The sequence below is a fragment of the Typha latifolia genome, chromosome 14, assembly GCF_019914945.1.
Source record: "Typha latifolia isolate L0001 chromosome 14, TyphaL0001v2, whole genome shotgun sequence".
In the NCBI taxonomy this organism is placed as follows: Eukaryota; Viridiplantae; Streptophyta; class Magnoliopsida; order Poales; family Typhaceae; genus Typha; species Typha latifolia.
The window spans coordinates 3475640-3487797 of NC_133099.1; the positions used below are offsets into that span (position 1 = coordinate 3475640).

The following is a 12158-nucleotide window of genomic DNA, read 5'->3' on the forward strand; positions in this document are numbered from 1 at the left end:
TTCTTTCCTTTCAAGAGCTAGAAACAATACTAAAAATCTAATGCATTCAATTAGAAAAAGAGAATAGAACTTTTTTAAGAAAAAAGAAACCCTTTTTCTCCAAAAGAGAGCATTAAGAACCTTCAATATATTAAGAATATTCTTCTAAACTACCCTATTCTCTAGATATCCCCCCACCTAAATGCCCTCCACTTAGTTCAAGACATCAGTATAAAAGGTGGTTGAAGGAATGGCATCTTCTTCTTAAGAACACCCATAGCTTTTCTTGTACCTAACTTCTTTGATTTTTGGCTAGAGATGCCACTCAACTCTATTGCAAATTCCAATAACATATAAAGAAGATTTAAGGTCTAATTAAGTGGTATAAAACAGGATCATAAAGCTATAGATAACCATTCTGTAAGTTATGTTCATCCATTACTAAATGGTCAAAAAGTTTGATGAGGACTGACCAAGTTCTATAGAAGTACAACATCAATTATATCTACTAACTAATCCCATGGTCCCCTTTTATTTAATGGTGCCTTTCTTTTTATTCATCAAATCCATTAGGGTGGACCAATTAGTGTAGGTCTACCTATATAGATATGTCTGTGGAATAAAACCCTATTTGTAGACAAGGGATCAATCCTTTGATCTCATGTCCTAATTACTCTTCTGGTTATATTCATAATGTATAAGTTTTTTATATAGTTTATAAGCTCATAAGTTATTTGTAAGCTAGACGAAGAGGTCATGTCGCCTCTCTAACATGTATGTTTGATATCTAGATTACTCTCCTATGATAACTGAGCTGCACAATGGATCACAAGCATCTGACATACGATGTTCAAATCGACCTAAGTATGCCTACATACTAGAATCATATATATAAACAATGGTCTAATCCTCTGATATTATGTCTCAGTTGTATTCTGGAAGTAGTTTTTTCTTTTTATAATTTATAAACCCATAAGTTATTTATAAGCTAGACAAAGAGATCAGCCTCTTCGACACGTAGGTTTAACAACTAGGTTACTCTTTCAAGATAACCGAGTTACACCTTTTCAAGTTTATAAGTCCATAGATTTCTATAAATTATATCGGCTTCCTTCATATATATCAGACAATTGAGTTACACGTGTTAAATTCACACGCATAGGCATAAAAACTAATAAAAATTCTCTTTTGCGCATTGCATACATGATTAGAATGGTAAGACCCGACCACTATGCTACTCGCTCAATCTTATTTTCTCAACATATTTTGAGATAAAGAATGTTTTCAACTTAGGGAAGACCACCAAAAAAATTTAATAAAATTGTGACTTGCTAATATATATATATATATATACTTAGTTTCCAAATCATATATCAAACACATGTTGGAGCTTACATGATACCCTATAACAGCTCACAAATTTTGAAGTCAACTAGTAGGTGACTCTAATGGTCTTATATAATAATTAAGCATAATCACCTTATTAGTAATGACAATTAGACATTTAATACTTGTCTTATACTTTGCTGCTCATGCAAATTATATTATAAGCTAAGACAGCTAATACTATGCCCCCTTTATGTCTATATTTTTCTAATCATAATCATCAGCAGTGGTTTCCATGAACTTAAACTAAAACTAATAATTAATTTTCTTTGGAAAACTTGGTTGAATGGAGAATGATGCTTAGGGTTTGTAATGCGAGAAAGGTGACTTGCCAACTGCACCAATTGCTAGTGATACATTCACATCTACTGTTCTAGGGTCCCATCAATTCATCTATGGAGAATTGAAGATAGATATCTTAATCTAAATTTTTTGGCATCTTAAGGACCACTTCCTAGTTGCAATTTATGATCAGATAAAGTTTTAAATATACATCGGTTATAGAAAATATATACATACGCTTTAATTTTATATACTAATTTTTTTAAATTTTATATATATATTAGCTATTAAAGATGATTTTTAAGTGGTTTGATATGATCTAATATATGAATTTAAGTATTGCAACTGTAGTCTTCAGATGTTTTATATAAATACATAGACTAGCTTGGTCAATACTCAATAGTTATATGCCTGGAAATTAGTTGGAATTTTCTTGGGTCAACTCGTTAATCATTGGTGTATATTAACAGCATTTAATGCGTGAAGGATGTAAACTATTTCAAAAGATATTAAAAATACCTGAGGCCCATTTTAAAATCATTATTTTAACTAAGATAATAAATTTTAATAAAATTATATTTTTATTTGTTATGATTTTGGCCTATATATCTCTTCAGATATATCCGGTAAAATTTGCACGATAACATATGATTTTTTGTCATAATTTTTTTTTAGGATACGCCTTATATTTTTATTATTTATAAATCGAGCCCTATAATTTAGTGAATATAGGTAAAAATATATATAGGGTTAATATTTTGTTAAGTAGAGATATTTTATATCTAATATAACTAAAATACTCATTATTTCTTTAAGTAATTGAAATGATCTTAATATGACTTAGTTGAGGGTATTTTCGTAATTTTTTTTATTATAACAGTATAGCATTTTTTGCGTACATATCTTAAATTATAAAACTTAATTTATAAATAATAAAAATATAAGATATAAATCATAATTTTATTAAAATTTATAATTCAATCCATGCAAATATCTCCGTGTCAAGATCACGAAAAGTACTAAGCACGGAGAAAGAGAAGAAAACGATGAATAGAAAGAGAACCTTAGGTTACATCAAATTAAGATCGAATTTTTTCGAGCAATGAAAGAGAAGCAGGAATCTATTCTTTTTTGTGTTAATTATTTTTTTTCCCCTTTATTAAGTATGGGAGTCACCAAAATTGTAAGCCTACATAGGAGGCCTTAATTACACTTTAAAAACAATTTATTGAGCCTTTTGTACATTTGTTATGCAGAGGAGTTAAATTAATTAGAGATACTAAATGACTTTAATGCCATTGAATAAGGAAGGAGATTTTAAAGTTAAATAAGATGTATTTTAGAAAGCCAAAAATTAATTCCAATTCCATTCGCCATCATTAGGGTAAAATTAACACTATAATCGAGAAAAAAAATTATGATATTTTTAATAAATTTTTCTTAATACTTTTTTTTTTCACAGTGACTCTTTTCTTTTAAAAAAATAAAATTAAAAGATAATTATTTTTGGTAGATATTTAATTATATGTACATATTTAAATATATGCATTCCATAAAGTTGACAAACTTAATTATATGTACATATTTAATTAGTTTTGTTCACATGACATACATAGCACGAGAACGAAAGGGAAATATCACCATCCATTCATCCAATTCCCATCACAAGATAATTATCTCACAATAATATTTAAAATACTCCATTAGCTTGTCATATTATTAATTATTAATCCCCACTCGGTATTGAACAAGAGAGAGAGAGAGAGAGAGAGAGAGAGAGAGAGAGAGAGAGAGAGAGAGAGAGAGAGAAGGGAAGTCGTGGGTGGCGAGGTGGGTGCCGAGTCCCGGGGTTGGGCCCCACGCGGGGGATTTCTATACGGGTAGGTTACACCGTCCCTTTCGGGTCACGCACAGCGGATGGACGGCGGATGATCTGCCACGTGGCGAGCAGGAGGCGCCGCGCGAGTTCCGGACTGTCGGTGGGGATGTGGGTACGCGACGCGGGTGACGACAAAGCGACGCGGGGCCCGAGGCGGGCCCCGCGGGTTAAAACTCAGGAATGACCGACACGTACTCCGGTGGTGGGAGAATTTGGTCATCATTTCAGGTCACGGAAACTTTTGGTGTAAAAGTGCTGTGTGCATCCTATCAGTACTTTTTTTTTACTCCCCTTTTTCAGTATATAAAATATTAAATATTCATTTTCTTCTTATTTTTACATAACAAAAAACATTAATTTGCCGATATTTATTTATGCATAAAAAATTTTTACTCGTCGAGGAACAAAAGGGTGTAATTTATTCCATACGGCCTTAATTAATAATTATCTGAAACTTTACAATTTGCACGAATATAGTACGACTTAGCCAAAGATAAACGCCACGTGGGACGGCCAGCACGTCGTTAGTTGGGTGTGACGTGGCCGACTAGATTATGCAACAAAACAAGCTTAACGTAGCAGTACCCAGAGGAATATGGCAATTTCGTGAATTTATCTCTGAGACTGGGCAAACTGACAGTCTATCGGACAACTCAGATTTAGAATTTTTTTTTTAAAAAAAAAGAGTTTAAAATAACGCTCCGGTACATTTAACGGACAGCGTAACGGACGATCCTCCTAAATTTCCTCAAAAAGGAAAAAATAAATAAAAGATGACCTCACGGCACGAAATCTCCGGCGAATGCGTTCTCCCATGATTGGAAAAAACGTAGAGTATGGTGCTTATAATTCTAGTATCTGACCAAAATAAGCACTGCAAATTGAATACGTAAATAATACTATTACTAGTTTGGTCATGTTGTATGAAATTTCTGGAAGGTAAACTACTAAATTGACATGAATATTTAAAAAAATAAAGGGGGAAAAGAAAGGAAAAAAGAAAAGAAAAGGAAAAGGTTGGTAATGTGGAGGGGGGTTTGCTTGGAGGCGAAGGCGGCTTCGCGGCTTACCGTAGAAGCTTCGAGCCAGCCATTGAGTGCGACTGTGGACAAGATCTCCTTTCCTCCTTTCCTTTCCGTTTCTTTTATCCGACGTTTTAATATAAGCTTTCGGTTAGTTTATGGGGATTGGGATATTTGGGAGGATGAAAGAGAAGTAAATACCAACTCCTCTCTCCTACTTCACTACTTTTTTTTTTTAATTTCTTTCTTTTAAAAAAATTAATATGATTTATTTTTATTTATTTATTTTGTTTTTTACTATGCATTTTTATATTAATATAAATATTCGGCTGTCTCTGAGTTGTATGATTGTATCCTTTCCTCTCTCTCTCTCTCTGTGTCTCTCTCCTATCTTTCTCCATTTCCATTTCCATTTCTTGGTCCCTCTTATCTCTCTCTCTCGTCGACCCAAGAAGAGCGGAAGAAGAAGATTTCGTTTATTGGGTTCTAATCTCTCGATCTCTGTCTTCGTTGCTTGTGGCTGAATTGGAGTAGTAAATCTCGGTCTCTGATCTCTGTGTCCGATAAATTTTGCTCTTTTTCTAGGCATTGATAGATCTGGGTTCGATTGTTTGTTTGTTTGTTCTTCTTTTAAGAAGAAAGATCTGATGATGAGAAGAAGATGATGCGAGTAAAGGCGAAGAGCGCGGCGGCGGCGGCGGCGGCGGCGGCGACGGCGACGGCGACGGCCTTTTCACCAATGAAGGAGACGGCGGCGGCGGCGGAGGATGAATTGGAGGTGAGGCCCGGGGGGATGTTGGTCCAGAAGCGGAACCCCGATTCGGAGGCGGCTGCAGTCCCCGTGCCGACCATCCGGGTCAAGGTCAAGTACGCCGGCGTCTACCACGAGATCTACATTAGCTCCCAGGCCTCCTTCGGTAGGAGAGAAGTGGCGTCGAGTTTTATTAATGCAGCTGATATGTTCGATGAAATGCGTGAACCAATTGGGGGTTGTTTTCTTTATTTTTTTATTTGTTAGGTGAGCTGAAGAAGATGCTGTCGGCGAGGACGGGGCTTCACCCGGAGGATCAGAAGCTGGTGTACAAGGACAAGGAGAGGGATTCCAAGGCGTTCCTCGATACCTGCGGTGTGAAGGACCGGTCCAAGATAGTCCTGTTAGAGGATCCCACGGCACAGGCGAAGCGGCTCCTTGAGATGCGCCGGACCGACAAGATGGAGAAGGCGGCGAAGTCCATCTCTCGGATTAGCCTCGAAGTCGACAAGCTCGCTTCCAAGGTATCCACACCACTCTCCTCCTCTCTTTCTCTCTTTGGCTCATTCAATTACTATGTTCGTTTTTCTAATGGTTAGAATGGAGATATGTTCAGGTGTCGGCATTGGAGACGATTGTGAACAAAGGCGGGAAGGTTGTCGAGAACGATGTGATAAATCTCACGGAATTGTTGATGAACGAGCTAATTAAATTAGACGCCATCGTCGCCGACGGCGATATCAAGGCGCAGAGAAGAATACAGGTTAATGTCTACCAATTCAACATTGCATTCTTTACAAAAATTCGAATTAAATCATCGTTTGATAGCTTACGGGTGATAACTTTTCTTCTCCATTAACACAGGTGAAGAGAGTGCAGAAATATGTGGAAACACTAGATGTCATCAAGGTCAAGAATGCAACTCCAAAAGCCAATGGGCAACAAATCAACAAACCGCAACCGCCGCCGCAACCGCAACCGCAATCGCAGTACAAACCACCACAGCCGCCACAGCAGCAGCAGCAGCAGCAGCAGCAGCAGAGGAGGCAATTCCAGCAGCCCGCGCCCGCGGTGGTGACGACGAATTGGGAGACGTTCGATTTGCTATCTTCCCTACCGTCAACCTCGTCCGCCACATCCACCACCACCATGGCCACCTATGCGGCCTCCCCCACGCCCACTCCGAGGTTCGACTGGGAGCTGTTCTGAATCTAAGTGCAATCTCTTAAAGTGAAAAAAAATTATCTGGCACCAAGATTTGGAGGACAACCAGACATCACCCTGCTCTGAATTGGATTCAGGAAGATGTGGGTTGGTGGTGGCAATCTCTGTTGATTGGGCTTTTGCTTGCTTCTTGCTCCTTTTTGTTCTATCTCCTCAGAGGTCTTTCTTCCTTCTGCTGTTACTATTCTTTTTGTGTGTATATCTATAAAAAAGCTTTGGAGGGTGTGTCTTCAGATTACTCTTCATCAAGATCCATGATGAAGAATAAATGATCTCATGATCTGTCCCAATTGCCATTGGAACCAAAAGAAAAGTTATTATATATGCCATTTATACTGTATTCTTCATCACATATATATCATATACCAATGTTAAAGGGCAGACCAAACAAGGAGATGAATCATGATTCATAAACCAATTGTTAAAAACTTTTGTTTTGACTCTGTAAGCTCTATTCTCATCTCATCTCATCTCATCTCTCTGTCAGATTTGGGAGGGGGACCACTGCCCAGTTCCCAAACAGAATTGAGGAAAGATGTTTATGGGTTGTTGTAGTGGGATTTGGAAGGATGCTCTACACTTGTTCTTGTCTCTATTACGAGCTCACCATTCCCTTTTTTTTATTATTATTTTTATTAATCTTAATCTTAATACCATCAGGGTTTAAACTGTTCACTGGGTGCTTGTGTTAGAGATGCCTTCCTTCATTGACTTGGATGCCTTGGCAAGCAAAATGCTTCATTTGCAAAACTTACCATTGAAAATATAACATCTTCTTCTTTAAGCTTAATGCTGCCAATGTGAGATGATGGTTTAATTGCCGAATTAATGCCAACCCTCTTGTTAGACCCATCCATCCACCCACCCACCCACCCACCCCACAAGCCCTGATTGAAAGCTTAAGACTTGTCAGCAGCATCTCTGAGCTCAGAGGCAGCTGCATTGCTGGATGAAGCGTGTGACATGGACAAGCAAGCCATATGAGGCGTATGTAGGAGAAGACGTCGCATGGTTTGTCATGTTACTCACTAGGCATAAAATCCCAATAATTAATTGTACTGCAATGGAGTTGGAGTTGCAGATTTGCATCTCTTCTAGCACCAACTATCAAAGATTCCAAGGCCAATTAGAGGATGCTCATTGGAAGTCAGTTGTGACATTAGTTCTAGAATTCAGACAACCAATTATGATCATATCGAGTTCCCTGTTTCTGAGTGTTATGGATTCCTAGTCACACCAATTATTGCCATGCATTATTTCAAGCATGTTTAACTGATGGGGCCCCTTTTTTAATAACCCTCTTAATGGATAGATTTTCTTAGGTACAAAACTGTGTGAATGTTAGTCCATACGTGCTAATAAATTACTACAAATATGACTCTCAAGAGCTTTTTTCCCTTACAAATTCAAGAGATGACCAATACTTCCGCTCATAATAACCCACTACTTTTGATCAATTTTATGAAGTGTTAGATAATTTTTGGCCTATTTGGATGAGATGAGAAGAGCAAAATTATAGGCTAAGTATTGAAATATCATTTGTCTTCTCTCTTAGTTGCATGATTTGATATAAAGACGTTATAGATGACAACCATCCCCTCTGTCTACATTCTATATTTTGGCACATTATCAAATACACACACCTATCGTGTATATATATACACACACGACAACGACAATTAATCTGATTTTAAAATTGATCACTATCATCAGATACACGCAATCGATACGCTAACTTAAATTACATACGATAATATGCTCGGACTAATCTGCATGAGTCAATCTAAAAAACAAAATCTCCTCAAAATCTTCACAATTTAGATAATATTCCACCCACAAAAAAGTCTCTTTACTTATAAGGAGAGAGAGAGAGAGAGAGAGAGAGAGAGAGAGATATTCCAACCTTGAATGGGTCATTCTCTTAACAAGGTGGTTGGGTCTTGAGGACCACACAAAAATAAACTCCAAAAAGAGAACTCAACTAACCACATTAGTGCATTCTGCCTTTATGACTCTATTGGATAAAAATAAAATTTAAAAAATAAAATAAAATAAACCCACATGTACATTTGCACAGTAAGACCACACACCTTTATTTATTTATTTACTTCTAACCAAATGGCATCTAAGATAACTTAAAATATTGATCATTTAATTACATGACAAATAGTTCTTTTTTAGTACTCATATTATTCCTAAGATCTTGTTTACATTGTCTCCTCGGTTGAAATGAGAAGTGGCCAACAAACATATCAAGGAAAGGTGATTGGTAAGATGATCACATGCTATAAATGCTCACATGATGTCCATAGATGTATAGTAGCAGAGTGACTCTTTAATAACATGAGCATTATTATTCCTCTACTATACCTAATATATGAATTTCAAATGATTTTTAGGGATGTATTAAATCAATAATCTAAGGTACAAGGAGTGGACTTCTTTACTATTGTATGTCTGCCAAATTTTATTTTTTATTTATCGCGTGTCTAATTCATCTCGAAATTTAAGACTAAGTGAGTTAAAATATCGCTGATTAGATCAACAATTTATATAAAAATTTTAAAATTGTCATGAAAATTGTTAAGTATGATGAACAAAAATTCATATAAATTCATTTAGTGATTTAAAAAAAAAATATTGAACCACTTTGTAATTTTCTTAGCGGTTATTAAATTTTTACATATAAGTCACGAATTATACTAAAAATTACTAAGTGAGTTAGAAAATCGCTGATTAGATGAACAACTTATATAGAAATTTTAAAACAGCTAAGAAAATTATTAAGTATGATGAAAATAAATTCATATAAATTTAGTTAGCGATTTAAATTTAAAAATTATTGAATCACTTTGTAATTTTCTTAGCGGCCACCATTTTTTAAAATTCATCTAATTTTATATTTAAATTTTAAAGTGTAATAGATGCATAAAAAAAATAAGTTTGGAATGGTCAAAAACTCTTTAGTCTAGGGCTTGGCATAATGTCCAAGCTATGGATTTATGTGCCAACTTGGCAAAGACCAATTTGTTGTATTATTATTACCTTTTGATATGATACTCACCCAATGACTAAATGTACTTAATATGATATTGGGTCAATGCTTTGCTTATTCTTGTCGCCAATCAAATTATACTTAGCTCATGCTACTTGAATATTTTTAAATTTAAAATTTTATATCTTATCTAATTGTAATATTAACAAATTTTTATTTCTTTTAATTTGATTGTTTTTTTTTGTCTTGCATCATAAAATCATACCTGAATAGCAGATAAAACTATTCATTTTTTTTTTCTTTAGTTAAGTGTTGCTGGAATACTTATCTAATATGACCCTCTTTATTTAATTATTTGTGCACAATTCTATTGATAATAATGTTATTTTAATTTTGTCCTTTAAAGATATGTTATCTTGCTAAATATCTTTCAATAAATTCTGATAAAATAAGGCATATGCATGACAAATTAAATTATAGTGTTAAGCCAATGAAACATCTTGTATTGAAAAGGTTTCATGTGATATGATTGTTATATATTGGTTTAGTTTATTGGATCTTATTTGCATCCAACTTCAATTAATAATTTGATTAAATACCAATTAAAGACCCTTAGAAATAGGGAAAGAAACTAATTGACTCCATTTTGTATTTACTTGAAGGAGATCAATTTGTGTTGGTTTAAAATAGGACCATTCTATTATGTCATAGCATGTTTATATAAGTCTTAATATAAGTTAAAATGATCAAGTATTTGACTTCAAGTTCAGCTGACATGGTTTAAAAATAAACAGAATAATATAAGGATATTAGGTTAGTTTCTTGTGTATATGATTAGTTTTTCCTTCCAATAGATACAAATCCAACAAAAGTATATATTTAATTTTTTATTCATATATTATGAGCCCATAGTCTAATCACATACAAGATATAAGTAGGTTGAACAATTAAGTAACTCTCCTAAAATTTAAAGGGACACTACAAAGAGGTTAATATATTACCTTTTTAAATTAATTGATGTTAATTTAATTACAATGACCAAATCCTTTTTCTTTATGTCAACTAATTCGAAAAGTATTTTTTGTGAAAATCTTTTTTGTGTTATGCTTTATTTAAGAAAATATTGTGAATATATATATATATATATATATATATTTTTTTTTTTTCATATCAATCTTTCTCAAATTTGTATTTTAGACAATATAAAAAAAATGATCAAAAGTTTAACAATTTAAAAAAAAAATTATGTTCGCCGTTAGTTTTAACAAAAATAAATAAAAACTAACAATCTCACGTAGATTATAACTGGGAGAGGTCCGCTATCTTTTAAAAAATCTGGGCTATTAGAATGGGTCTCCGGGCCACAGATCCTAATACGGATGTCATCCTGGAAACAAACTCCGTAGGCCTGGCACAAATTCTCCGGAAAGAAGAAACTAACCTGTGGAAAATTAGAAACATTGTGGAGGAATGTATCGGTCTCTTGAGAGGACTTAGGAAGATTAGCATTTTACACGTGTTCAGAGAGGTGAACCAGGCAGCTGACTAGGCAGCTAGCTAGGGGTTGCTTGGAACAAATTGTACGTTCATCGAGCCGGATGGCCCAATCCACCCTAATCTATGTAAAATTCTCCTTCTTGACTCCCCCACCAACTTAGTTGGTTGAGGAACAAAGCTTAATATAGCTTCAAAACAATGTTATATCTCCTCGAGCAGGAGATAATATAGCCTCTCTTTGCCATTATATTAGAAATAAAAGTTAAGATGTTGAGATACAATAGTAACAATCTTCTTCAGTTAAATTATATATTCTCTAAATATTTTGTTTATATTTATTTTATTTGTAATTTTATAAATTTTACGTTTTATTTAGAGAAAATTTCCTTCCAACACCTTGATTTTTTTTAAGGAAATTATAGTTTACACAGTCTATTTTTAATATTTATAAATCGAGTCCTATGATTTAATGAATATGTGTAGAAAATACCCTGTATTAGATTTGAACTAACACCGTGAGAATATTCTGTTAATTAGAATTATTTTATTTTTAAAATGACTAAAATACTCTTAATATTACTTTTGTAATTATTTTAGTATAGTTAACTTAACACAGAGATTTGGTTATTAAATATTTTATGCACATATTCACTAAATTATATGGTTCAATTTATAAATAATAAAAATAGAGGGTGCAAATCATAATTTTGCTAAAAGAAAGGGTATCTATACAAATTTCCCTTTTATTTTATATTTCATATTAGTTTTTAGTTTAAGAAAAAGAAATTAGAAAAAAAATCCAACATTATGAACTTTTTCTTTTTGTTCTTAATGGATTACGATTGACCTAATGAAGACCGTGGTCTACGCTCTTAATTATCTTAATTATCTTAATCCCCCCAATCGGATTATTATAATAATCCCACTCGATACCAGTCGGATTAATCTCGAAAATTAAGGCGGCACCCCATCCCAGCCGTCCATCACCTCACATCATCATCAAACCCCATCAAATCCAACGGTCAGAACTCGGACAACCTACACAACACACGTCCCATAGTTAAAGATAGACATCCATCCACATCGCGAGCCAAAAGCGACCGCGTAATTCGACTCGAAAGGAGACCGCAGCGCGAAGATAAC

The 12158-nt window shown here is 34.3% G+C and overlaps 1 protein-coding gene across 3 annotated transcripts; it reads left to right on the top strand.

Moving 5' to 3' along the window:
• The first annotated feature begins 4715 nt into the window (after positions 1-4715).
• Positions 4716-6836, top strand: LOC140800791 (BAG family molecular chaperone regulator 3-like). 3 transcript variants are annotated; one of them, XM_073155645.1, is made up of 5 exons: positions 4716-5081; positions 5184-5465; positions 5567-5823; positions 5916-6062; positions 6164-6836. In XM_073155645.1, exons 2-5 carry the CDS (start codon positions 5210-5212, stop codon positions 6506-6508), a joined length of 1005 nt encoding a protein of 334 aa, XP_073011746.1. In that variant the 5' UTR covers positions 4716-5081; positions 5184-5209; the 3' UTR covers positions 6509-6836. The 3 variants fall into 3 exon arrangements, with proteins under 3 accessions (XP_073011746.1, XP_073011747.1, XP_073011745.1); XM_073155646.1 differs by having other exon boundaries at positions 4888-5081; positions 5187-5465; XM_073155644.1 differs by having other exon boundaries at positions 4972-5091; positions 5187-5465.
• Positions 6837-12158: the final 5322 nt, after the last annotated feature.